The 27,628-nt window shown below is 49.1% G+C and overlaps 1 protein-coding gene across 13 annotated transcripts in view; it reads right to left on the reverse strand.

Annotated features, from left to right (window-relative positions):
- Window positions 1-27,628, reverse strand: part of PTPRT (protein tyrosine phosphatase receptor type T) — a 1,093,025-nt gene that overhangs the window by 664,499 nt on the left and 400,898 nt on the right. For all 13 annotated transcript variants that reach the window (XM_045981319.1, XM_045981314.1, XM_045981318.1 and 10 more), the window contains exon 6: window positions 23,571-23,745. In XM_045981319.1, coding sequence (XP_045837275.1) covers window positions 23,571-23,745 — 175 coding nt within the window. The remainder of the gene's footprint in view (window positions 1-23,570; window positions 23,746-27,628) is intronic.

Raw genomic sequence — 27,628 nt, forward strand, 5'->3', positions numbered from 1 at the left:
CTAGAGGTGCTGGAAGGAAGGAGAAGAGAGGAGGGAGGGGAAACCAGAGTCCACATAATCAACAGACATGCTCCATTTCACCCAGGACAGGTGGAGGAAGAGGAAAGAGGACTGCAACAGAAGAAGGTGTGGGGGTTCCTTGGAGTCAACACCTGAGGGAGAGGAGGCATGCCTGCGGAACCATGGGTTGTGGGTTCCAGCTAACCTTATAGTGGATACTGTAGTACTCTGCTTACGAGGAGGCAGGTGCACACCTCCCCCAGCAGCTGGGAGTGTCAACTGCCGTGGGTTCACACTTTCATCCCTCTCCAGAAACTGCCTCATCCAAGGTCATGTTTGCTGGAGGGAAGGGGACATGGTCAATGGCACATGGGAATGCAAAGGCCCATCCTCTAGCCTGAATTTAGGACAACGCCAAAGGGCTGTCCAAGCTCCAGGGAACTCCTACTTGTGGTTCTAACCACACTCCAGGCCCACTTCTCCCTCTGCCCAGTCCTGCCTTCCTCTATCCCCTATGGGTGGCCCTCCAAAGAACTTTCCTGAATAAACTCTCTGCGTCCAACTCTCTGTCTCAGATTTTGTTTCCAGGGAACTCCACCTGAGAGATGCCCTCTATCTCAGTGCCTCCCACCACCTCCTTCAAGGAAACTTCTGGAGAGGAGGTTCACGGCATTCACGGGGAGGAGGAGCAGTTGAAGGGAACACCTTCACCTGGATCCCAAGCACAGGCGGTTCCTCCTGTCCAACCGGGTTCCTCCACAGTCCCGACGACCAGCTGCGAGCTTCCCACACTGGTTCTGGCACCAGCCGTTCAGCACAGTCTAATTGCACCAAATTTTATTTGAGTCTTCACTGGGGCTGTCACTTCATCCAATTAAGTGGAGGTTATGGAAGAACCCACTTGTCATTACAGCAATTCCTCCTTGCGCTAAATGCTCCCAGAATCTTAACTACCAAGCAGGCACGATCAGAAAAGATGGCTGCGGTGAAGACAGTAGTATTTCTCTTTCCCAGAGACAAACACGGGCAGGCCCCTCAGCCCGACACGCACTACCCGTGTCCAGCCGCTACATAAATTAGACAGGCCTAAATAAGTCAGGCTGGAGACAGGAACGGAAAGAGAATGCAGATGAGGCTTGCCACCAGACCGGCATCGCACGAAGGCTGGGAGCCCACACGGCTTGGGCCGCGTGGCACAGCACAAGGACTGAGCTGACAGCCAGGAGATGTGGACTCAATGCCCTGCTCTTTCTCACCTGAGGGCAGGACTTCCAACGGGCCCCTTCCTGTCCCCCAGGGCCTCCAATGCTTTGAGTGATCTGTCCCATGACCATGTCCTCAGCCTCCACTCCCAGTACTTTCACCCACTCCATTTCAATCACTCTGACAACCAACCTGCAATTCCTCACACCCACACTCCACACACCCATCCCTCCCTCTAGTGTGGCCTACTCAATGTCCCCGCTCCCTAGAAAGTCTTTCCACTCTTTCAATGGCCGACACCTTCTCGTCCCCCATGTTTTCGATCAAAAAGTCACTTCCTCCAAGAAGCCCTTCTCATTTATCTACCAAAATAGGTCTCCTTCTTGTTCTCTGCCTCTATATTCTATTTGATTCCAACATGGCCCCATCACAAGCAACAGTAATACAGTGATCTAGTAACTCTTTCAAAGTCCATCTCTCCCTATAGGATGGTACTGTCCAATATGGTAGCCATGAACCATGTGTGATTAAACTAATGAAACTTTAATGCAATTTAAAATTCAATGCCTCAGTCACAACAGCCACATTTCAAAGTCTCAACAGCTGTATGTGGCTACTGAGCTCAGATAGCAGAGAGCACGGACACAGATTTCCATCCTCACAAAGAGCTCCCTTGGACGGTGTGGGTCTACAGTATACACTTTGTGTGTGATCAGCCCCTGTATCCCTCATATTTACAGTAGTGTCTAGGCATATAGTAGCCACCCGACAAATATTTGAGTAAGTGAATTAACAAACCAACAACAAATATTTCTCAAGGAGGTATGTTCAGCAGAGCTAAGAAGTGGCAATGTTCCTATCTGCTCGAACAAGTTAAAGAAGCCTTCATGGAGAAGGTGACATTGAAACTGGGCTTTGAAAGATGACAGGGTGAGAAGAAGGTAAAGGGGCACAGAGCAAAGAGAATGGCAGAGGGAAACCCACGGAATGATGGAAGATCATGCCATTTCCTGTTCAGGGATGTGGCCAGGTTCTTGTCATTGCTCTTGGTGACAGAGTTGAGATGAGCACCCAGGCTTCCTTCAAGCATGATGTGCAAGGGCTCTGGGCTGAGATATTTGCTTCAGGGTCCAGAATTTAAACATTGGCTAGTGAGGCATGCTGTTGAAAAGCTAGAGAGATACAGTATTTTTTTTTTAATTCAAGGTGCAAATAAGGATTACAGATGCTCATATCCTAATAAGCTGTAAAAGATCCATATCATCTTCGTGATCTGCTTCTTGTTGCTTCTATGCCGAAGATATACTTCAGCACAAACAGCTTGCACGGGAGACAAGGAGCTAATCCCAGGATGGACACAGAGAAAAGCTGACCTCTTGAGAAGGCTCCCGGCAGGGAACACAGGGAGGCAGCCTCATGAGGAAGTAAAGGTGCCCGTTCAACGTGCCACACACACCTGCTCTCAATCAGTCCCCTCCCCAGATACAAAGCTTAGATACCTGCCCTCCAGGTGCTATGTGCATCCTGACGTCCACCTGGAAACAGGGTGACTCGGCCTCACAAAGCCAGGATGCCGGGGCCAAGGACCAGGGGGGAGGAAACAAGGCAAAATCATTGGGTATCGCATCCCTTTAGAAGAAGAAGAGTCACTCTCTTCTGAAGGACCAGCTCATTTCTACAAGCAAACAGATCAGAACGTGATACGGGGAGGAATTCCCAGGCTCTTCACTTTGCCTCATGGAGATAAAAGGAAAAAGAAACAATAGACTCGGGAAGAGAAGCTGGTAGGAGCCTATGAAGCTGCCCGGCATTAATCAGCTCATCGCCCGCCCTTGCTGGCGCCCTCTTCAATGCCAGCCCTGGGTCTTTTGCTGGGAAGATGCAGGTCGAGCTGTAGCTGGCTGGGGAGCTCATTAGTGCCTCACCGGAGCCAAGGGCTGCCTGCCTTCCAGAACGTACTGTGAACTCTCACTTTAGTTACTTCTCAGAATCGATATAATGCTTTTCCAGCCAGCTCTGTCTACCGCCCTTGCAGCCGTTAGGGGCTACCGGCTTCTAAGCAGAATTGTCTGGGCTTAACAACACGCATGCCTTCACTGCACAGGAAAGAGCACTCCAACTTTGGCACACGGGTCTTCTGGGCTCCTCACGCAGCAGGGCCCAGATCTAGGGAGAAGCACCTCCAGGGATTCACTGGGAGTGGGGACCCAGCAGGTACTGGGTGCTGGGTGCTCGGACAGTGCAGACAAAAGGCCCTAGTGACAATAGGGGTTGCACTGTGAGGCAGTTCCAGAGATGGCTCAGGAGTCGCAACTGGGACCCAGACCCTGAAGCCAAGTCTCTTTCTCAGGCATGACACCGTAAGAACACTACATCTGAGATGGGTTTCCCTTCATGAGTCCTCGCCTGCCTAGTCCAGCTTCAGCTGCCCTGCATACAGCCCCATGGCCCAGGGGAATCTTAGCTCTACAGATGGCCCAAAAGGCCATCACTCCAGCTGAGCTAGAGCACTCTGCAGCTGGGATCCTCACAGGCCACGGGGACTGTAAGTCCTGTGGAACACCACAGACTCCAGTTCTGCAGGCTGGCCTTCCAGAAGCCAACTTCTCTACAGAGTGTAAAAGACTGCGCTCAGCCCCACCACACCCCAGCAGGAACCCAAGAGATGGTGTCCCCTCCTGCTTTCAGACTGTCTCTCAGTCAACCCTTAGGAGCCACACCCAATACAGTGACACTGTTCTTTGAGGCCCCGCGACCACAACCTGAACAGGGAGCTGACACCACCAGAGTCCCACGGTTTAGGGTTATAGGTCAGAGCTCGGCGACACCCTCAAAGAAAAAGATCTAGCCCAACCCCACAGGCCAGTGAGGCAATACTACAGCTACTTCAAAGGATCTGCTGGGAGTTATTCACGCTCATCCTTGAAATGTGCTGTATGAGCCAGCATTTGCTGCGGTAACAAACATCTCCAAACCTTAAACATGTATAAGACACTTCTTTCTCTTTCTCAGGCCTGTGGGTCAGTGTGCCTTGGCTCTGAGTCGGGTGCAAATCTCCTCCTTATGCCCCTCATTCCAGGAATGAGGCTGAAGGAGCAGCTGCTACCAACAACAGATTCTTCTAATGATGGACGGCAGTGAGGAAGATGAGGAGTAGAAACATGTGACCTCTTCTTGCCACTGGCACCCTGTTCCTTCTCCTTCTATTGGTCAAAGCAACTCACACGGCCAAGCTCAAAGTTAACAGGGTCTTGTCAAAGTTCAGTGGTAAGGGCATTCTGCCCATGGGATGGGATGAGGAAAAGTAAATATTTGCAGAACAAAACAATGTTCCAGAGGTCCTGGGCAAGGACTTGGCTCACAGAGATCTCTCAGAATATGTTAGGTATGACCACTATTAGTATCATTACCGTTATTAGCAGGAGCATTCTGCTGATGATTCGCTGACATTCAGATAAGACTGAGGTAGATGAGGCAGAATTTCAGGGGCCTGCAATGTGGGAGTGGCTCTGGGGAAGCTCCGCCCCCTCACCTGGTCCAGACTGGAGCTGAGAACTGTAATGGGGCCAGCTGTGACTAATGGAGAGGCTACCGCCAGGCCACATCTGAACCCATGCCTGTCCTTGGGACCAGCAGGAATGCAAGGCAGCATCCCTTGGAAAAGTGAGCTCCTAGCAGGGCCGGAATGTAAACCCAGGCCCCCTGACCTCTAGTCCTGGAGTAAAGTCCCCATTCCACCGTCACTAGGCAGGAGAGAATGTTGAGATGGAATTGATTTTTTTTTTCTACGTTATTTTTCTTAAGGAAAAAAAAAAAAAACTCTCAGTGTTTATTTTTATTTCCTTTAGGCTGAGGCTTAACTCCAAAAATAGACAGTCTTTTTCAGTAGCCCTGTCATTAGCAGTTGCTACAAACACTCTGTCCCCCACACGTTGAACTGCAAGAAGGATACTTGAAAAGAGCAGTTAGAACAGAAGTCTCCAGAGAACCCTGGTGAGGGCAGTGGCTGCAGATCCTGGTGCCCACGGCCTCTTTGAGGGCACAGCTGGGAGCCAGGCCTCCCTCAGGGCTCCCGGGGTCTCTATGTGGGCCGCCCACAACCTAGCATTTACTCTCCTATGAGACTGAGCATGTGCTTCCCACAGGAGAACGTGGGGTCACTCATCCCCCCAACTCCACACTAGCTCTGTGTGCTTAGCCAGGTCCCTTCATATCTGAGACTCTGATTCCTCACCTAGAAAATGGAAAGAGTAAGAACTATAGCCCATTTGGGAAGTCTTCGTCATTTTGTTCATGTAAAGAACACCTGGTTTCATTTCAGCAGCTATGAACAGAATTCCCTCTACACACAGTGATTCTGGGAATAGAGAAACTGGACACAGTCGTTGCCTTCTGACATTCTAGTCTATCAGGAGTTCCTGCTAACTGGGTGTAGGTTTGGGGACGTATACCCTAACTTTTGGTGGTGGGGAAGGCTGTCAGGGAAGGCTTCTCTGAAGGGCAGACGCTTGGGCTGAGCCATTGAAGAGCTGACCAAGAGGGGAGCGACATTCTGGGACATGGGACTAGTGTGTGCAAAAGCACTGAGGCTGACTATAATGATGACGCTGTAAAGGTCTGGAGGAAAAGAGACTGCAAAGGGCTCTGCCCATCCTTCCAAATAAGCAGTACTGAGCTCTTATAACAGGGGTGTTCATAAAACAAATGTCCAATGAGCCAAGCAGTAGGATGAGCTACACAGAGCCTATGTCTACGCGCGTGGAGCCCCTCATCTAATGGACTGGACACGTTTGCCAAAAGAGGTGCAGTTTAGAGAGGTCACCTTAGATGACTCGGGTGGGCAAGGCAGACTCAGAAGACCAGGAACCAGGCATGTCAGAAGGTCACATGAGGAGTGAGGCCACTAGCTAGTAGTGTGACTAAAGTCTATGGGGTCATCCGAGAAGGGGGCTTGCAGAAGGGGTTCAGGAGAGCTATGGGCTGAAGAGGCACAGGGTCCAATTTCTGGAGGCAGCTCCTTCTGCAGGCAATGGGGCCACTAGGGGTGGGGAGGGGCAGGCTTGGACCTGACAGTGGTATACAGAAAGGACGGGAAATAAGAGAAAAAGGGTAAAACTCTGAGGGACGGAAGAAGGAAGGTAAAGAACGAGCTCCAGCCTTCCCACCCTCCCGTCTGTTCTCACGTCCCAGGGGAGTCTGTGGCCACTACTCACACCTGGAAGACACGCACCTTTCTTTCAACATGAGAGGTATCTGAATTCTGCACAAGCAAAGGCATGTAAGAATAATTCAAGAGGAGCTGGAGGGGAGACCTCAGTTGTCTAAAACACACAGAGGTGCTGTGGGTTCCACTGTGTCCCCCAGAAAGGTATGCTTAAGTCCTTCTTCGTGGTACCTGTGATTGTGGTCTTGTTTGAAAACAGGGTCTTTGCAGATGTCATCAAGCTTGTACTGGACTAGAGTGGGTCCTCACCCAGTGGCCTGTGTTGTAGTAAGAAGAAGGACATTTAGATACAGAGACACACACAGAAGGCCGTGTGAGGATGGAGGCAGAGACTGGAGTGATGTATGCCAAAAGCCAAAGAAAGGGGGAGGGAGAAAAAAAAATCCTCCAGAAGGAACCAACCTGCCAACACCTTGATGTTGGACTTCCAGGCTCCAAAACAGTGGGAAAATAAATTCCTCTTATGTAAAGCCGTGTGATTGAGGGGCGTCTGTCATGTCAGCCCTAAGAAATGAACACAATGGTGGATTAAATCTGTACCAGTGTGATGCCTTGGGGGGTGGCAAGCACAAGCACCCCAACAAGGGCATTCACCCCAACTTGCAGGACAGGGCTCTGAGCTGGCAACTCCTGTTCTGGCCCTAATGCCTACTCTTACCTTACAACCAGCCTGAGCCTCTTTGATGGGAGGTCACATGCAGATGGGACTCCAGGCTTGCAGGAGCCCAGTGGCACATCTGGGTCCCAGAGCTGCCAGATGGCAGAGCTGGGGTTTTAGCCCAAGTCATCCTGTGGCCTGCTTTGGGACTGAACGGATATATGTAAGCAGTCCCTGTCCACAAAGCTCTCGGTATTTGCAGAACTAAGAACCACATTTTTAACGCTCTCTGAAATTATCTCTCTTATTAACTCCTTTCCTTCTTTTCTCCTCCTCTAGAATGTACACTTCAAGATAACAAAAGACCTGCTCCCACACAGATCTTTGGTGTATCCGTTGGGTCCAGACGATTCCTGGGACAGAGCAGGTGTATAATAAAGAGTTGCCTCATTGACCAATCAGTTAATAGGGGCATTTAGAGACAGCACCACCCAGGCATATATTTCTGTACTGGTTTAACAAAGTCGTAAATGGAGTTAACTGCTTGCTGTCCCTGACCAGAAAAGAAGACTCACAGGAAGATGCCAATGCCACCCACTTGTACAGCCCTAGGCCATTCCCAAGGTAGAAGAACTGTGGAAGCCACCACCAACAACTCCATTGGTGTGGACAAGACTGGTACTGCCCCCAATGCTGGCAGGTAACCAGGCATTAGGAAGTGATGAAAGGCTGAGATTCAGAGGGCAGGGACAAAGGGAGTAAGAAGTTGGGAAGGACAGAGAGGGAGAGGGGACAGGACGGGGGAGCAGAGTTTCCCAAGAGCAAACACCCCACCAGATGGCACTGACAAGCACGCACAGGGAGCCAGTTACCATTTGTGACCTTCTGAAAGAAGGACAGGGCTGGTGGGGAGGAGAATGGAAGTCGGGAAGCAGAGGTGCAGAGGCAAAGATAGACTGGACTCAGAAAAGGATAGACACAGATAGGTATCTAGTTCTGCAATGATCATGCATCAGAGTGAAATTCACTAAAACAAAGTGCATCATTTATTTAAGTCTGAAACCAAGGGACCCAGATTGTAGGCCACGCCCACGAGTCCATCCTAAATTCTCCCCTTACCATTCTAGAAAGCCCCAGCAGGGCAACACACACACCAGGGGTGCCCCACCTGCACCCGCCTGATTTCTGTCTGCCCAGAACCCCTCATTAGGGGAAGGCTCCCTCCCCACCACATCTTTCCAGAACAGCTGGCCCAGCATTGGTTATCCACCCAGGCAGGGACAATCAGAATCCTCTCATGAGACAAACATTCAGACACTGAGAGAAGGAAACTTTCTCAGCTTTGAGGTGGTTAAAGTAGAAGGTGTAGACCTGAAGCCACCAGCCCCCCCAAGTTACCCCCACCATTCCCCATGAGCATACACATGAAATACATCAAGGAGGAACCAGCCGAACAGGAAACACAGAAAGGAGAGAGCACTCTGAGTCTACCATTAGAGCCTTGGGATGTGACGCTACATGGAGGCAGCCCCATGCGTGGACATCCCTGGGACGTGTACCAATACCCTCCTTCTGGAGCTGTATCCAGTTAGACAAGGACCGGTGCCACTCAGCCCCGAGAGGGTCCAGAATGAGAACGGCTCCCCCTCTCAATCCTCACCTCACAGCAGCCAATGCTGGGCACCTCTGCCCTTGACTATGTCAATAACCTTGGGCAGGACAAGGGCGAGGGTGTGGGCAGGGCTGTGGTCTGCAGAGATCTCCAGCTGAGTCTTGAGGTCATAGGCAAGTAAAAGGGGGCCCACTTCGGAGACGCACAAGAAAGGCAAGGGGAGAGTCCTGCATCTGCCAGACAGAATTAATCCAAAGCCAATGGGGAAATAACTGGCAAAGTGGGGCTGGCAGAAATGAGCTGTGCAAACAGGTCCCAGAGCAACTGTCTGCTGCCAGACTGCTCTGCCCCAGAACTTCTGAGGATGCCAGAGAGGAGAGGAGGCAGGGCAACAGGGCATGAGGCCAAAGCCTTCAGAGGAGATAGCAGCCACCAAGAACTTCTTGATGGGATGGCCAGAGCACTTACCAGAGCAGGTACACCCCACATCCCACTTGGACACAATCACATTGCTGTGCTATAACCCCCTTTCTCCGCCCTAAATCCTCCAAAGTTGGCCACAGCTCAAAGAGTGGCTGTGTATATGTATGTGCCGAAGAAAGAATGAAGGAAAATTGAGGAAAGAGGACTGAGTTCCAAGTTTGGATGGTGTAGAGCGGAGAGAAGGTGCAAAGAGTTAAGAAGTAACTGACAATGAAAGCCAGAAGGACTAGAAACCAACGAGTTAGAAGTGACCGTATCATGAGTACCTAGAAATATGAAAACATTGGAAACAGACCTCATTCTACCCAAATCTCAAAAGGCAGGTTAACTTCTGTTGGCATCCTGGCTGCAGACAAATTGGGGGTTGCGAGAGCTCCTCTAAGATCCAACCCCAGGAACACTGGTCTCTCATGCAAAGTCAATGACAACAGGGGTTTCTACAAGCTGTCTCACCACAGCTTCTGAAAATGGCAGGGAAGCCCATTAGGAAACTGGGGACCAGGAGCTAATCAGGAGTCCCACAGGGTGATACAGTGGGATGGGAAAGGTGGTAGCTTGGGACTGGGCCATAAAGGCAGAGTCCCCAGGCACAGCAACAGGACCAAGTCCACACAAACCCAAAGCCTGGGAGGTGGATATTCTGCAATTCCCTTCATCCCTGCTTATCGCAGAAGTCAAAGAATAAAATCAACAGACCCTAGGATTTAGCAGAGATAGGCAAAGACAGCTGGAGGGGTCACCCTTGTCCCTCGGTCTTCAGACTTCCTTGGTCACTTAATGGAGAACATTAGTGTAGTAGGGAAACAAAGCTGAAGGGGAAAGGGGGCTGTAAGCTCAACACCCCCGAAGGAAACCTCACAGCGATGAGTATAGACGTGCCTGGGGCAGCAGGGCCCAGAGAGCAGGAGCAACTTTGAGATGAGCTGGTCCAGATGGCATCAGGCAGAGGGAATCAGCTAACTCCGCTCACTGTGAACTCAAACTCACTGAATCCCTCTCTGACCGCTGTCAGGCTCCCACAAAATTCCATGTGGGAAGTGCAGCCCTATCCTGATGCTGTGGGTTCTGTCCACTATACCAGTGGAAACTTCAGAATGAGTTCTCTGTAAGCCATCAAGGTAGGAGAGATCTGAGTAAGGGACATGGGTCATGGGTCATGGCTGGTTCAGCTACTGCTCACTGACCCCACAGCTGGATGAGGTTATGGATGGGGGTATGGTGACAGTCTCCGCACATCACTCAGGGATGCAGACTTTATTCTTGTAGATGTCACCTGCCTCCTCACATGGTCTCCAATGTCACAACAGGAAGGCAAAAGACAGGGCGGCTGGTACATGGCAGATTTTGTATAGGTCCGGCCTAAAAGGGACATAGATCTCTGGCACACATTCCTTTGGTCCCAGCTGGATGTAGGAGTCTGGGAAATGCAACCTTCCTGCCTAGCCAGGAGAAAAAATAAATGATACAGAGAACAAAGAATATTGTTACAAGAGTCTCTGAACCTCCATAGGGGCATGAAGTAGGTCTCACACTCTGGACTTCTATGCTTTGTTTCACTAAGCCTCAGAAAATGCAAAGCAAGTGACATCATTCTTTCCCTTTTAGAGATGGAGAAACTGAGGCTCAGTCTCTTGCACAGTTTAATTCAACAGCAAAAAGCAGGCAGAGCCAGGAGCCAAACCCAGCCCCTTGCCAGCTTCTAAAGTACAGCCTTCCTGCCTTCCCTTAGGAAGGGCACTTTCAACAGTAAGTGGTAAGAGGCAGCCAAATCCTGGTCCTGCCCCATGGGACCCCAGCAGTTACCCCTCTCATATATGTTAGAGATGAGAAGAGCAAGCCATAGGGCAGTCAATTGCTAGGAATTGACTCAAACAGGAGACCTTCCCTTCTGAGAACAGATGAAGAGCCACTCGGCCAGTGTCTGCTCCATACCACCAGGCTGACCTCCGTCAGAAAGGAGCAAGCCCATTTACTGGGCTGTGAGTCACATCCGGCTCTAGATACACAGAGAAAGCAGGAGACCTGCTACTCTGAGTAATAACGAAAAGCTGCTATGAGCAAATTTCATTTAAAAGAGAAGAGGCCAAACCCTAGCCCCGCTGCTACCAGGGTCCAGAAACGAACAAAGACAGATGAGGATCATATGCATTAAAAAAACCAACCAACCAACAAAACACCTTTAAATAGCAAAGAAATCCACCTGCCCAGCTGGTGGCGAAACAGAAATTTTGTATCAGTCTAAGAGCCCCATGATTTCACAGAGCTGTGTGGCTGGTTTTCCACAGTATTTATGGAAAACATCTGATTGTTTTGGGGGTGGGGGACTGAGTTTAAAACCCACCTGGGTGATACAGCTCTCGCTATGACAAACAGGGAAGCAGAGGCCCAGAGAAATGGTTATTCGAAGCTAATTAGCGGTAAAATGGGAGCTACCTTCCTTCTAGGCTAAACCTCACCAAAACACGGGTTTGGAATTCCCTGGATCCAGATGGCAGCACACCGTGGGCAGGGGACAGGAGTGCGGGGTTTAACAACAAGGCGGTGTGGGCATAACGAACCCCACCGATTACACTGGGAACCCGCTGCCCTCCCCTGCTTACTGCTAAAATATTGCTTTTCGGCATCGGCATCTCACTACTTGCTCCAGCTATTTTTATTTAGTGTTTAAACATGCTGCCATGGTGAAGGTCACTTCTAAATGACTGGTGAGGCTTGCTTTGAAGTGCCAAGTGCTGTGCTCTTCCTCCTCTCCCCATCCCCTCCACTCCCGGTTGGGATCCCTGGGCTCCATTGGTAGGTAGACTGTCGTGGCTAGAGAGGTAGTGTGCTGGGCCAGGGGGAGGGGGGTACCAGGCACAAGGACAGCTCTCCCGGCCACACTGGGCTGACTCAGGCTGTTCACCTGGACAGCCTGCCTATTGCCCCAGGTCCTTATGGGACCAAAGCCCCAGACCACTCCCTGCCCTGCCGTTCTGCTCTCACGTGGGGCTGGGGTTTTGCCCCATGATACACCTGTCAAGATAATCACTGCCCCTCGGACTCCTTTCTAACGTAAGACCCTCTCTTCTGGATAGGGCTTCCAAGCTATCCCACCTGGCCAGACCCTGCCTGAGATCCCACTGCTCCTGAGCACCACGTGCCACAGCCAAGGCCATGCCCACCCCCTTTCCTTAACATAAACATGCAATTTCTGCCCTCCTATGTCATTCTGGAATTTGTAGACTCTACATCAATAAGTAATGGTGAGAAAGATAAATTTTTTGACCGTTAAAAAAAAAAAAAGCAACACCTGAAAAAAAGGATAATTGTCTAGCCATCAGGTATACTTTTGGGCCCCGTATCAGTGAGAGAGAAGTATCTTCTCATCTCTTCAGAAGTAGGACAGAAAGCTTTGGTTTAAGAGGATAGGCCTAGGGAGGCTGCTGATGACCTTTCTTGATCCAACCTGTATCAGTTAATATAATGCTATTATAACAAATAGACCTCAAGGCACAGTAGCTTCACACAATAATAATTCATGATTGCTTTAATAGCAGACCCACTTAGCAGGTGATTTTCCTCCATCAGGTAATTTAGGGGTCCTGAATTTTTCAATATTTTGACTCCTCTGGCCTTCCAGAGGATTAGAGTCATCCCCACACAGCCAACCAAAGAGGGAAGAAAGAATGTGGAGAATGACCGCCTACTTTTTAGATATTCTGGCTCTGAATGCTCTTCTACTCACTTTCCTTTGGCTGGAGTGAATCACATGGTCCCACTGAGAACAAGGCAGGCTGGGAAATGTAGTCCTTGGTCAGGATGGTACTCTGAATCACAGCTCCACTCAGTGGAAGTGGAGGCTCATGGTCGCACTGAGAACAAGGCAGGCTGGGAAATGTAGTCCTTAGTCAGGTAGCTGCTCTGAATCACAGCTCCTTTCAGTGGAAGGGGAGGCTCCTGTGTCTGGCACACACAAAGCAGCTTCACTGACAGCCAGAGACTCTCACATTCCCAGCAGTAGGTAGTTAGCTTGCATTTTCCTTTTACTGCATCTCCATGGGTATTTAGTGGGGAAATGGGAGAGGAGAGGCCAGAGGAGCAGAAGTCACAATAAACCACAAGTCAATGTCAATTTTTCGGAGACTGTGACTCAGACCAGCTGAATTGCTCCTTCAACAGCCACAGAATTCGCTCTACCTTCTTTCTCCCACATCTCCCCCCCCCCCCCACACACACACACCGCAGCCGTCAGAAGCCCAGAGGATTACAGCTGAAGTGCAGAGCATCAGGGATAAAGAGATCATCCCATGGGGAGGAGGAAGGAGCAGGGTTTCACAACTGGCCCTTGGGACTGGCTAACTGTTGGCCATGAGGCTGTTCTGTGCTTTGCAGGACGTTTAGCAATCTCTCTGGCCTCCACACACTCCCTCCAAGGTATGCCAATTAAAAATGTTTCTGGACATTGCCAAACATCCCCCTGGGGGACAGAAGAACCACCGGTGAAGGGTCTAGATGGAGGCCATACTGAGGGGAATTCAGCTCCAGGGCAGGGACAGAGAAAATGACCTGCAGCTTCCCTTCCAATCTGGAGTCCACAGTTTATAACTGAGTTTAACTGGGCCTAAAACTGAGGTTCTCAGAAGCAATATTCCATGAATATCTGCCACAGAATAGAATATTACAGAAAATCAGCATCAGGAGAGCCAAAAAAAAAAAAAAAGTCTCTGTTACAGTAGGAAGAGGACAGATTTCAGGCAGTGAGACTCTAAGTAGGCTGGGTAATCAGGCTTCAGCGTCCTCATCTGAAACGTGGGAGCAGGTGAGAATTTAACAGAACCTTCTGTGAAATATCCAGGGCAATGCCTGGCATGCAATAAATGGTCTACGAGTGCCAGCTAACTACAGACCTTGCAGCTCATCCCATACCCCAGATAGTTCTTCCTTTTGAACACAGGAGGGTAATGTTCCAAGTGAATGAGGGTTTAATGCAATTGCCATTTGATTTAATTTCCAAATGCGTTAAAAGTGTTAACGCAACACATCAGCACGCAGCTGATAAAGTAGTCAAAATAATTCAAGGAAACCAATACTTGTCAGGTTTTATTTATCCACATTTATGCTTTTTTAAAAATAAGCTGGTCTTTGTGCCCATATAGAATACAATATACATAGATTTTTTTTTCCCGGGTTCGCCTCCCCCCACACACATATGCTCAAGTTAAGTTTCCCACTTTCTTTCCATCTGTCATTTTTCTCTTCCCATGAAAACCTAGCAGTGACGTTATGTGAGGAGGAGGGAGTCGGGGCTAAGACTGGGCAGCTGGCAAATGGGGCACGGATGGGGATTGTTGAAGACAAGCATACATATGAGCAGCACTTTGTTTACACTGGATGAGCGTATCTGTGCGACCCCTCCCTCAGATGTAGGGGCCTTGGCACCATTGTTCCTTTTTATAATTAGGAAGTCATGAGTTGACATTCCTAATTCATGTGGCTAATACAAGAATGAACCCAAGACTCTGATTTGCTGTCTAGATGTTCTTGCCAATAGCAGCCATGGCAATAGTAATAGTAATAATAATAATAATAATATAAACACAACCCATTAGTAAAAGTTAAGACTGAAGGAAGATGAAACTAAGCACCCAAGCATCAGGATTATTTTCCTACTGGGGGTATAGCTCAGTGGTAGAACATCCGACTGCAGGATCAGTTTCCTACTGAACATGAAGGCTGCAAAGAAGATGGAGTGCTCTGGTTTCTTTGCATAGCATCTTTCTGGGACGTCAAGGTCAGAAATGAGGGTGGGGGGTGCAGGTGGGCCAAGACTTGGAGACACGGGGTGGACAGGACTGGGAGAGGAATAGGGAGGGTTCACCCTGAGACAAGCCTTCCCTCGATCAGCACTGAAGAAGGCCCAGAGGTTTCTTAAATGACCATGAGGATGGCCTCATGAGAATGGAAGACTGGGTAAGTAGCATGGCCATGGCAGGTCAACTGAGACCCCAAAATTGCAACAAAGCAGGACAAGCAGAGGCCACACGAGTAATGCAGGGAACTGTAAATCTTACGGCTCCCACAGCCAGGAAGAAAAGAATAAAGCAAAGGAAAACAAGCCTAAAAGGAAAAGATTAAAAAGTGGCTCCATAAAGAGGGTGGAACCTGCCCAGAGACAGAAGGGAAACCTAAGTTAACGAGAACCTTGGAAACGGAAGGTGTGAGGAAGAATCTGCAAAGCTACTGCACGCCTGTGGAGGAAGCACTGAGGATGTTGCTGGATACAGCAAATGTTCGAGCCCCTTCTATATGCCAGGTATCCTGGATCCAGCAGGAAGCAAGACCTACAGAGCTTCTGCCTTCAGGAGATTATGCAGTACAGAAATGTAAATGACAATGGCAAACGGTGATAAAGTCTGAGAAGAAAACCACAGACTGGCACAATGGTAGAGCATTACAGGTGGTAGGATGGGTGCTATTTTAGATAAGGTGCTCAGGGGAGGCTCTCTGAGAAGCTGATGTCTGAGCAGGGACTAGTATGAATAGAACAAATGAGCCATGTAATTATGCAGAAGGAAGGCATTTTAGGCCAAAAGAGAACAGCAAGTGCAAAGATCCTGAGGTCAGAACTATCGTGGTGTGGTTTAAGGAAGAGGAAATGGACCAGTGTGGCTAATGAAGAAGATGAAAGGGCAAATACAAGAGGCAGGAGGTCAGAAATCAAAGAGACAAAGGAGCCAGATCTAGAAACCACTTTAAGAAGTTTAGATTTTATTCTGAGTGAGAGATAGGTCTACTGGAGGGTTTTGAACAATGAAATGCCATGACTTAACTTGTTTTCAAATTGTCATGCAGCCTGCTGCATAAAGGCTGGACCTCAGTGGCAAGAAATGAGAGAAGGAAAGAGCTGGTACAGTCATCCAGCCGAAAGGAGGGAAGGGCTTGTCCTGTGTAGAAAACGGCACAGTTGCCTGTGAGCCAAATCCAGACCCCTGCCCGTTTCTGTAAGTTTTATTGGCACACAGCCACACTCATTATTTACATATTTTCTATGTTTTTTTGCTACAACAGCAGAATTTAATAGTTACAGCAGAGCCTGTGTGGCCCATTGATTACCATGCCCTGTACAGGAAAGGTACACCAATCCCTGGTCTAGGATGCTGACAGCAGAGATGGTGGAGAGTGGCCGGATTCTAGGTAAACCGAGGTAGTAGGTTTACAGGGAAAAGGCCAGATTCTAGCCCAGGCTCTTCCATCCAAAGCCTACTCTCTGACTGTTGAGCAATACAGCTCCCCAGCTCCTCCCTCCAGGCTTCTTCCTATGGAGAATAGGGACGGACGCTCTGAGTCCAGTTGTGACAGCGGCCTTTGAAGAGCTCCTGTGGCTGCCCAAGCCAAGTGCTCAGAGCGGGTCCTGGCTTTGTGTCTTCTCCCAGCCCGCAGCTGCCCTTCCCAGCTCCACTTTCACTGATGAGGCACGGACAGGCCAACAGCTTCGGTTACATCAGAAGCTGGCAGAGGCCGCCGAGTCTGTGTCACACCAGCTGTTGGATTCCCCCACGTCCCTCTCTCGGGCCTTATTTTTTCAGTGAGTGGGGATCAAGTTCCAACTGTCCCATATGAATCTCAATGGCTGTGGGCTCTCTCCAAAGCCCCAGGAGGCCCCCTCTGTCCTACCCAACAAGCCTGAAGTACCAGGAGGTTAACACCCCAGGAGCAGCCCTCCACCACTGACTGGTGGGGACTGGAGTACGAATATCCCAGCTCTCTCATCCCTGAGGAATGGATGCTGAATGCTCGGCTTCCCCAGGGATACTGTGCTCCAGATGTCCACCACGGTCACATGCTTGAAAAGGCCTTCTGTGTTCACCGCACCTCCTAATGTCCTAGACAAACCTCTTACACTCCAATTCCTGCCAAGCCTGCTTTGAGGGGTCCCTGTCCTATTTGCCTCTGATCTTCACTTCTCTTCCAAACAGAGGCTGTGTCTTACCACGGCCACCTGCCTGACAATGGCTTTCCACTAGTCACAGTCAGGACCACAGAAGAGAAGAACAGATGGCTGCAGGGGTCCGGCCTCCTGAGTGTGTGCACTACCGTCTACAGACCACGGGTGGGGTTCCCGCAGAGCTCCCCGACTCCTACAGAATAAAGCTCCCACTCTACTCTAGGACAAGGACCTTCACTATGTCCACTGGCCTACATCTGCAACCTCAAACCTGTCACCCATCCATGTCTGAAAACTGCCCCAGGCCGCCCCTACTCAAGGGCCTGCCAGGCTGAGGTGTCCTCACAGATGGGAGCACTTAGAAAAACTTCCTAGGACCTTCTCAAATGGCATCAAGTGTCTCAGCCTCCATTTCCTCAGCTCACACCGACGACAGGGCTACTATATTGAATTTTCTAAGAAACACACGGAAGAAAGAGCACAGTCTGAGGCACCAACAGGCCTGGCTTTAAATCCTGGTTCCATCACATAGAAGCTGTGTGACGTTAGGAAAGTTACTTAACTTCTCTGAGCCTCTGTGCCCTCATCTGTAAAAGGAACATATGAACAGCCCCTACAGAATACTGTTATTAACAGGATCAGTAAGTGCGGTAGGTACCCAACACGAGCTGAATGACCATTCATCATAGGTTTGCGGGATTTCTCCCACTAAACTATGGGCTAATCACACTCTCTGACCCATTGCTGGGGTTCGATAAACTACCAAACAAATGAACATAGGAACAAGTCTGCTACTCCAGCCATGCAATCTCTAAACCAGAAGCTGTAAACTCAAGGACTCCAGAAACCAAACTAGTGATGTCAGCAAAATGGGTCAAAGGAGGGGCCGTGGTCACCTGTGCAGCGTGTGTCCCAGAACGGCACAGCCACATTCACCCAAGGCTGCCGCTGCAGGCGCAATGTGGCCCAGGCTGACGCGATTTCAGGAGGCCTTTAAATATTGGAATACAATGTTAAAAAAAAAAAAATACAGTGCAGCACAATAAAGCATTTCTGCAACTGACCTTGAACAACAGGCTGCACTTGGTGACCTCGATCCTATTTCAGAGAGAGACCTTAAGATGGCTAAACTTAACTTTATATCACACAAGTTATTGTGAGACAAGGAAAAGAGCCAATGTACTCAAGCAATATGCCTTCAAATCATAGTAAAATATGATTACTGATACTTACAGACACAACTTGGGGGGGGTCCTCCCTCTCATAATGAATCCAATGAGATACACTCACCCACTGAACAGATGAGGAGCCTGAGGCCCAGAGGGAACACATGATTGACCTGAAGTCACCCAGAAAGCTGGGGCCAGAACTAAGATGGAAACTAAGGTACACTCCCACCCAAAATCCCTACTCTTGACCCTACCAAGCTGCCCAGTAGGAAGTCAACATCAGTATTTAATTCAGAACATCTGACTCACAGTGTACACTTTCAACTTCCTCTGGCCACTAATTCACATATTGATAAGAGGGTTCTGAGTCCATGGTAGGTTGTTAATATGGAGTCGGAAGATGGATTTAAAAATCACTACCAAGGGTCACCTGGGTGGTTCAGTGGGTTAAGCCTCTGCCTTTGGCTCAAGTCATGATCTCAGGGTCCTGGAACTGAGTCCCACATTGGGCTCTCTGCTTGGCAGGGAGCCTGCTTCCTCCTCTCTCTGCCTGTCTCTCTGTCTACTTGTGATTTCTTTCTGACAAATACATAAATAAAATCTTAAAAAAATAATAAAAATCACTACTAACAACAAATTTTTATGTCAGCAAATTTTCACCAGGTCCCTATGTGCATAACTTGGGTTGAAGACACCTATGTCCCAGGAGCCCCCTGACTCCTACAGAATAAAGCTTGGGATAAGTGAGCACATCTTGAACTCAAAGATAGGAGGAAACCCAGACACAGGGAGAGAATGAGTGCATTTGTGAGCAGTGGTCCAGAACAGGCAGGTTGAGGGGCTGGACTGTCAACTGAGCGAAATCTCAATTACAGAGTAATCTAAAGTATACCTAGGTACATTATTGCAACTCAATAAACAGCTCTTCAGAATTAAGTAATTCCAATTGCTTTCATTTTGATCTGTGTTGCCCCGAGAATTTGATATTACCCACACTCAAATTACAAGGCATCTTCGAAAGCACTGATGCTCACAATCCCGGGAAAGCATATAAACCACGAGCCAGCCAGCCATAAACACACCAGCTAAGACACAGATGTTGCTTGGTGTGGCGACTGCACCTGCTACGGATACCATCAGAGGGGCCTCCGTCCAGCTCCTGGCACCCTTGGCCACTGAGGGGCCCTGTGACCTCCCAGCCCCAGTATGGCCCAAGTTCTGAAGGATGATGCCATGTGGTCAGACGGCTGAGCCCAAGAAGGACCAGCTAATGTCTCCTTGGCTCCCAGATTCCTGACTCATCAGTGGTGGATACAGGGGGGCACCCAGGGAGTCTGACCTAGCGTGGACCCCATGACCCAAATTTCCCAAGCCTACATGTCGATGCCCACTTTTATATCTCCTCCCTCCCTTTCCCTATGTTTGTCACAGGACTGTATGGGAAGAGACCAACAATGGCCCTCTGCAGAGGAGGCCCACCCAAAAGGCCCTCACCATCTCTTACCTCCTTACCTGGGAAATCCCACCAACCTTGGCAAGTTATTTTTTTTAACAAATGCTTCTAGAGCAGTGGGCCAAGCCCCTCTCTAAGAAAGTCTACACACACTGTCTCCTTGAATCCTCAGGACACACACCTGAGGGAATCCTACATTTCCATTCCCAGATCAGCCAGCTGATGCTGGAAGAGGGTGATGTTCAAGGTCACAGAGCTGGGATGAGATGGGGTCAGGATTTAAATTGACAAATTGGGGCTCTAGAGTTCTTTTCTGTCTCTGAATTGGAATGAAGTGAAGAAAATCTGGGGGAGAAAAACCTGCTCAGGGGTGGTTTTCCTTCCATGACACACCCAGGTCAGCTGCCTGCCCCCACCCCGCCCCAGGGCATTTGTGTGGTGTAAACCAGGATCAAGGAACTCAGTTTGGGCAGCTGCACCATCTCCTGGGAGAAGACTTAGCCCTTGAGAATATTTTTGTTTTGTTTTCTCAAGCCTTCTCCATTCCCTGAAAGAAGGAAGATTTGTTTATTCTTTGTTGTTTTTCTTTTCCTTTTCCTTTCCTTTTTTTTTTTTTTTTCAAATGTAAATATTTCAGTACTAAAGTACGTAACCATCCTACTAAGTCATGGCAAGGGCTCTAAGAGGCCAGTGAGTCATTCTTCATGAGACACTTGCCCCCAAATGCTCTGGTTTGCTGCCTTCCCACGGGTTCCTGGCAGACATCCAGGGTGACAGGCTTCCTCTGATCAGGCTCCTGCTAATTCCTGCTGCTCTGGATGTCCCCGGCCTTTTATTTTCTTACTTGGCTTGGTTACCACTAGCTATGTAAGAGAGAGAGAGAGTGTGTGTGTGTGTGTGTGTGTGTGTGTGTAAAAAGGGTTAAGTTCATTTCTCTGAGAGCATGGAAAGTAGGAAACCCTCCATTCCAGAGAGGTGGGGACCAACGACGGGAAAAGCAGGAGTTAAAAGGGCAAGTTAGCCATAGGTCCAGAGACACGTCATGAGCTGTTTATAACATCACGATAGCAGGTGCCAACAAAGCCCCAACCCTCAGGCCCTCCCGCTACGGCTGAAATAGCAGAAGCCAGCCCCGGGCCGGACCCTGGCTCTGCCCATCAGGACGGTTTCTCAGCCGGGCTGTGGTTGCTCTCCCTGCTGCAAAATGGATTAAAATACACCCAAGGTGCAGCGCCCCAACTAGAGGACTCCAAGGGAGCACGGATGTGAAGGGACTTCCACATTCGAGGGGCCCGGCTCCTAGCTTGCCACCTACTGAATACAAAAAGGGGGCAAAAATGGTCGCCAAAAAAAGTGCTATCACGTAAAGGGTTTCATCGAGGTGTAATAAAAGGGGACCAGGTCACAGGGAGCACACACCATGAAGGAGACCTCCGAAGGTGGCCAGCCAGCACGTCACCCAGCACAGACCGGCGAGGGCTGCAGAAGGCAGCACTAGGCACAGCTGTGGCTCTGGGATTATGTACCACATGTGGCCAGTGCACTGCTCACCCCCAGCCCGAACCCAGCCCAGAGGGCACAGTCCACAAAGGATAACCCACTGTCTCAACAAACCCCGGCCACCCTCCAAACACACGTCATGATGCTTCCCCATGGAAATCGCATCCTCTACCCCAAAGGCCTCCAGATCTGGGTCCCACACCTCCTCCTTGTCCTCAATGAGGGGTGCAAAGGGAGAATAAACCCAGCACCTTCTGGCTCCATCGGTGTGTGTGGAAAGATCAGAGTTCTCCAGCAGCGGCCATGGTCACTCAACCCATTTTCTCCTTACCAGCCTCGTGCCCGGCACCTGCAAGGTGAGGGTGAGCCCATGGAGGGCGTGAGTGGACGCAGCCCATCCTCTGGTGGGCTCCCACTCCAACATGCAAGACTGCCACGGAAGAGGTCCGAAGAACTTCCAGAGAGGGCAGCTCTGGAAGTTACAGAGCGACTGAGTGCCGAGAGGCCTGCAAAAGGCCGCCGTGTCATGGAAATCAATCTCACAGCACCAAAAAAGCATATATATGAGGCTAATGTGACTGAAATGATGGTTTCTTGTATAGATTAATGACATTCAATGTAAATGATTTTAAGATTTTTTCCCCTGTTGGTTGTTTTGTTCATGACTGCCTAATTTGTTAATCTTCAGCTTAAGTGTTTATGGCATTATGGAGACAAAATGAGTTCCTGCTGAGGCTAATAATTCATTCCCTCATCCATCATTCAACAAGTATTTTAAGGCTGACCCTTGTGAAATGACCAACTGCACAGGTCCAAACAGCCAAACACCGGTGTGTTCGTATTTGGGCATGCTCCAGCCTCGTGCCAAGCACTTGGCTAAGCCTGGGGGGAGTTGAGAACCATGAACCGAACAGCAACAACAAAATGTTCCTATTCTCGCCACACTCAGGTTCTAAAGGACAAGATAGAAAATTACCAAGAACACGAATAAAGGAAAAATATAATTTTGAAGCACAATAAGTGCTATGTAGAACTAATGACAAGGTGACCTGCTCGAAGGAACCCAGCTGGTGTGGGGGCTGAGGACATCCTCTCTGAGGAGCATGGCATGAAGACATTCAAGCTGAGACCTGACTGAAGACAAATGGTCAGCCATGTGACTATCCACCTCGAGTTAGGACCGCCCAGGAGGGAGAGTCTCAGATCACGGCTCCCAGCCTAGGTTCAGGCAGGGCTACCAACTAGAGGTCAAGGGGCCAGCAACTAGGGGTCAAGGCCCTCACACCAACTGGTCTTTGACCAAGGAAACAAACTCAGGAGACTTCCGGGGTGGGGGGAGGGCAGAAGGGGTCGATCCATATTTTCACCTTCAAACACACCGGCTAACATTCCACAGCTAACATGAGATGAATAGCTTCATTATTTCGTTCACTAAATTACGCAATATTAAAATTTTAATTGGTGAACATGACGCTGGAAAATGAGTATGTCTACACGCTGCAGTTTTCCAGTGTAAACTGTCAATCCTCCCCTCTTCTTTTTTTGCAAAACCAATATTGCAACACAAAGAAAAAATCCATAAAGATGTTCATATTCCTTGGCCTACCAACTCTACCCCTAGGGAATTTATCCAAGGCAATAATCTGGTTCAATAGAATAAAAATGTTCTCTTTGGAAGAACCCCATTGAGGTGTTAATTGATGCACAGAGGAAAGATAAAACAAAAACAGAAACACCTGGAATTACGTAAATGACTACAAATGGGGAGATTTTAAGAAATGGGGTGATTCACTTGATGAAACAATATATAACCATTAAGCATTACAACAAAGATTATATAGACTTTCAGAAATAAAAGGGAGATCCAGCTCCTTGGAAGGAGCAGAGAAGGCAGCAACGTGCATATTTTAATGTAAAGCATGTCGACAATACCTCAAGGTGAACAAGAACAAGAAAATTGGAAAGAATTGAATCAAGGCCGAGGGGGGTGGGGGGGCATTTATTTAGAAAGTCCTTCCAAAATATTGTTATTAAATCAAGTTTTCAGTTAAAAAAAAGAAAATCCCTCAGAAACAATTGTACTTTCCGAACACAGCAGTAGACCACCACCAAAACACAAGGACGTTGGCTCATTCAAATTTTAAACACAAAATAAAGCCAAATCTGGAGACGCCTTCTGTGCTGTATACCCCAGAGGCTTGCACAGGTGGGCCCTATAATAAGACTGAACTTGGACTAGACATGCAACATGCATGATTTTACAGAAACCCCGCCCCTTTCTCTACAGGGTGGGAGCGGGGGACTGGAAATGGCTTGTCTCTGGACTGACAGGGAGGAGGAACAGCAGCAGAGAGGAGGCCCCGAGGCAGGCGGCAAAACCAGCACCATGGGAGGGGCCACTCACCTTTCACGATGAGCTCCGCGTAGTTGGACACGCCGGAGCCGCCGTCGGAACGGATCACACAGCGGTATTTGCTCACACTCCGCTGGGCAGTGTCGGCCACGCTGACCGTGGCTGAAAAGCGTCTGTGGTTGACCACGCGAGTGACCATGAGGGCCGTGTCCCTGCCGTTCCACTGCTGCAGGACAGAAGGAGGGAGGGGGAGGAGAAATCACATCATCCTATGGCCCCCAGGGGCCAGGAGCTTCCTGCAGCTTGGAAGCTCCACCTGTCCCCACGTCCCCAGGGCCATGGCTTTCCATAAGAAGGACTGTCCGAGGCTGGCTTCTGCAAGTGATCGGACTAAGGTATAAATTTGCTCGTGAGCTGATTCAGGAGGGGAGTGCCTAATGGGAAGGAGAGAAGGCACAGGCTTCCTCCCAATACCTTGGTTCCTTGCTTGGCTTGAGCTTGAAGCTGGCATTTGGCTCTGAGCCTTCCTCCCATCTTCCTTCATCTCTTAAGCAGAACCCACAAGGTTCCCCCAAAGACAGACTCAGATAGGCTACTGAAAATATAACCCATGAAGTGACAATAAACAGCCCGGCCCCTAGCCCCACAACTAGGACCGTGAGACCCCACCCGCAGGCTGAGTCCACTCCACAGGGCCCCATCTGTCCCCAGGTATGTTGTGGATGGGGGCTCCCCAGTACCTCTCCTCCTCGGCATTTGCTTTTTCCTTGGCCTGGAACCTCCTCCTGTCTGCCTGGGGACAGTCGTTCACCCTTAAGAACTCACACTCAGCACATTGTCATCTCCAGTAATTTGGCCTGTCACAGCACCTTCTAGAAGCTCTTCACTCTCTAGTGGTTTTGTTGTTGTCATTTTGGGGGTTTTTTGGCCGACACATCTCCCCCTGTAGACTAGACTCAGAGCTCCCCGAGAGCATCCTTTAGCCCCTTTGTATCCCTGGCACTGTGCCCAGCTTCCGGACTTGGAAAAACAATTGTGGAATCAAGGTGAATGCACAAGTGTTTCTGTCTGTACTGTGCTGACTCTCAGGTGTGATATTCTGAGTTTGAATGAGCCCCTCCCATAGCAGCGGCCATGCGACAACCAGGAAGGCATGTGCCAGAGGATGCAGCCTGAGGGACTATTTCTTAAGCACCTTCTAAGCGCCAGACCCTCAATCTCCTTTTTAATCCTCCCAGCCTTGTTTGAGGTATTACTGCTCTTCTTAGCAGAATCCAAATGTCAGCGTGGCTCAGTCAATATGCAGACCAAGGAAGTCCCTTATCCAGCCTTTCTGACTTTGGGTCAAGCACCTTCTCACTGAGACCCTATCCTCCCTGTCTCTATTTCGTTTCCAAAAGTAAAACTGAGCCGCTTCCATCATCTGCTTGGATTTTGGGAAACCTTGGGATTTAGCAGCTTCCCCACACCTGGAAAACTTCCATGATGTGATCTTCATCCCTTCCTGTCCACGGCAAACACCTCCAGCACACACACGACCTGCTTCCACCCATCCACGCGTCCATCAGTGACGGGTCGGGACTGGGACACGAGAAAGGGGAACAGCTACTGTGCTCAGCTGCCCCCAAGCAAATGAGATGGAACAGCAGAAGAGGGAAGGTAGCAAACACCCAAGATACACGGAGAAGCCAAGGTCTCTGTGTGACTTGCTCCAGATGGGACAGGGAGATCAGAGGGGTTGGATTTCTTCTTCTTACTTTTTGGCATTCTCTAGACTTTCAAACACTGCTTTAGTACTTGAAAAGAATAAAGGAAATAAATGAAAGGCCTATTTGATGTGAATGCAGGCCATGGGGTGTCAGCCCTTGGCCCAAAGACACCACGTGTTGCTCTAATGTGGGGTAAGGACTCCTCAACCCTCACCTCCTCTAGCACGCTCATTCCCACATGTGGAAGAGAGTGGTTAATGGGTGTGGCCAAGAACTACCTATGTGCCACCAATTTCTTATCAGAGGACCAAAAAAGAAAAAAAATAAATAAAAAGGCAAAGATGGGGTAGAGGAAGGTCTGCCATGGAGGGGGAAATAAGCAAAAATGCCTATGTCCTGGCCAGACAGCTCATGACACAGACAGCCCATGACACATTTTCCTCAGACCTCCAGCACTTTGAACAACCAAGAAATGTGGGAGACGAGAAAGACACCGAGCGTGGTATCAGCACATGAACTGTAAAGAGCACCCGCTAAGAGGTGAGTGGATACGGAAAAGTACAAAGGAAGAAAATAAACCCCAGAAGAATTATGGGAAACAAACAAGGGCACCATTTGCAGGATTCGGAATGGCACCAGAAGTGAATCGCAGAATCAACACTGCAGAAAAGCACTGGCCAGGACTAACAGGCTTGAGAAAATAACCCAGATCGCCAGGAAGGCACTGACAAAAGGGCAGGAGGGAGACAAACTGAGGAAGAAAACAGAGATCAGACGACATGCTGGATGAGTAACTGGTCCGCCAGACGATGGGAACTCGGGGAATGGAACACAAATCCTGACCCAAGTTACATGAGCTCACTTGCCTAGATGAAAACAAAACCTAAGACCTCAGACTGCCATGGCAGTTCACATGACAAAATTTATGAGAACCACAACCATTGAGGTATGTGTTTTATCTCACAAAAATATTGTGAGATATTTAGGCAGAAAAGTTAGAAATTTAGAAATTTAGGCAGAAAAAAAAACAACTAACATGCTGATAAAAAAATAAAGCAATTTGGCATAAAATGCCTCATCTGTAACTGCTTCCAGAGCCCAGAACACCTCTCTCTGATGTGGCTGATCCCCCAGTGGTCACGGTGGAGCTCCCAGGAGACTGCATACTTGAGAGAGGTCAGGGCAGGAGCCAGGGCAAGACAGGACAGGAAATGATAATAAACAAATGCACACAAATGCCCAATATGTGCAGCCTTGGGCCCTGGTTTCATTTCTCTTGGCTTTGGTTTCCTTACGCCGCTAATGGATGCGCCCACTTTGTGACGTTCTCCTGATGCATCAACGGGAAGGAGTAACAGACTGTTTAGCCCATGACGGCACATTCTGGTGTGAGCTGAGCTCTCCAAATTAACCATGAAACTAACCATGAAAAGTGGGGTAGGGATGATAGCCCCCCACAATGTCCATGGGCTAGTCCCTGCAACCTGGGAATACGTCACCTTCCATGGAAAAAGGGACTTTGAAGATGTTGATTAAGCTCAGGATCTGGAGATTTGAGGATGATCCTGGATGACACAGGTGGGCCCCATGTAATCATGACGGGCCTCTCATGAGAGGGATGGGGGAGGGTCAGAGCCAGAGATGGGACATGTGGTGACAGAAGCAGAGGTCAGAGTGACATGACTGACGGCTTGAAGATGCAAGAAGAAGCGAGAACCAAAGAAGGCAGACAGCTTCCAGAAGCTGGGAAAGGTAAGAGGGAATTCTCTGCTAGAGCTTCTAGAAGAAATGCAGCCTGGCCAATACCTCGATCTAACACTGTAAGACTCATTTCTGACCTCTGATCCCCACACCTCAAGGTAATAAATTTGTGTTGTCTTAGCCACTAAGTCTAATTTGTTACATCAGCCGAAAGAAACTAACAAACAGCAAAGAACCAATTAAGTGCAAAACATTCATTTTTCACACTTGGTTTCAATTTTATTGGGCACATGGATGGCTCAGTCGGTTAAGCATCTGCCTTCAGCTCAGGTCACAATCCCAGGGTCCTGGGATCGAGCCCCGCATCGGGTTCCCTGCTGAGCTGGGAGCCTGCTTCTCCCTCTCCCTCTGTCTCCTGCTCTCCCTCTGTTAAATAAATAAATTCTTTTTAAAAATTTTTATTTTTATGTAACCTCCAGTATTATTTGCTTTTCTTCATAATGATGTCACATTCCAGAACAACCAGAGAGGACTAATGCGTCTCCCTGAACCATTCACATTTTTCTCTTTAGTCCCTGAACCACCAAGCTTTCTCCCATCGAAGGACAGGAAATTGCAGGTTGTCTTATAAAATCTCTGGAAAATAGGCCTTTTGATAATCACACTTGTCATATTGGGAGCAGGCAACAGCAGGACAGG

Source organism: Meles meles, chromosome 16, assembly GCF_922984935.1.
Source record: "Meles meles chromosome 16, mMelMel3.1 paternal haplotype, whole genome shotgun sequence".
NCBI lineage: Eukaryota > Metazoa > Chordata > Mammalia > Carnivora > Mustelidae > Meles > Meles meles.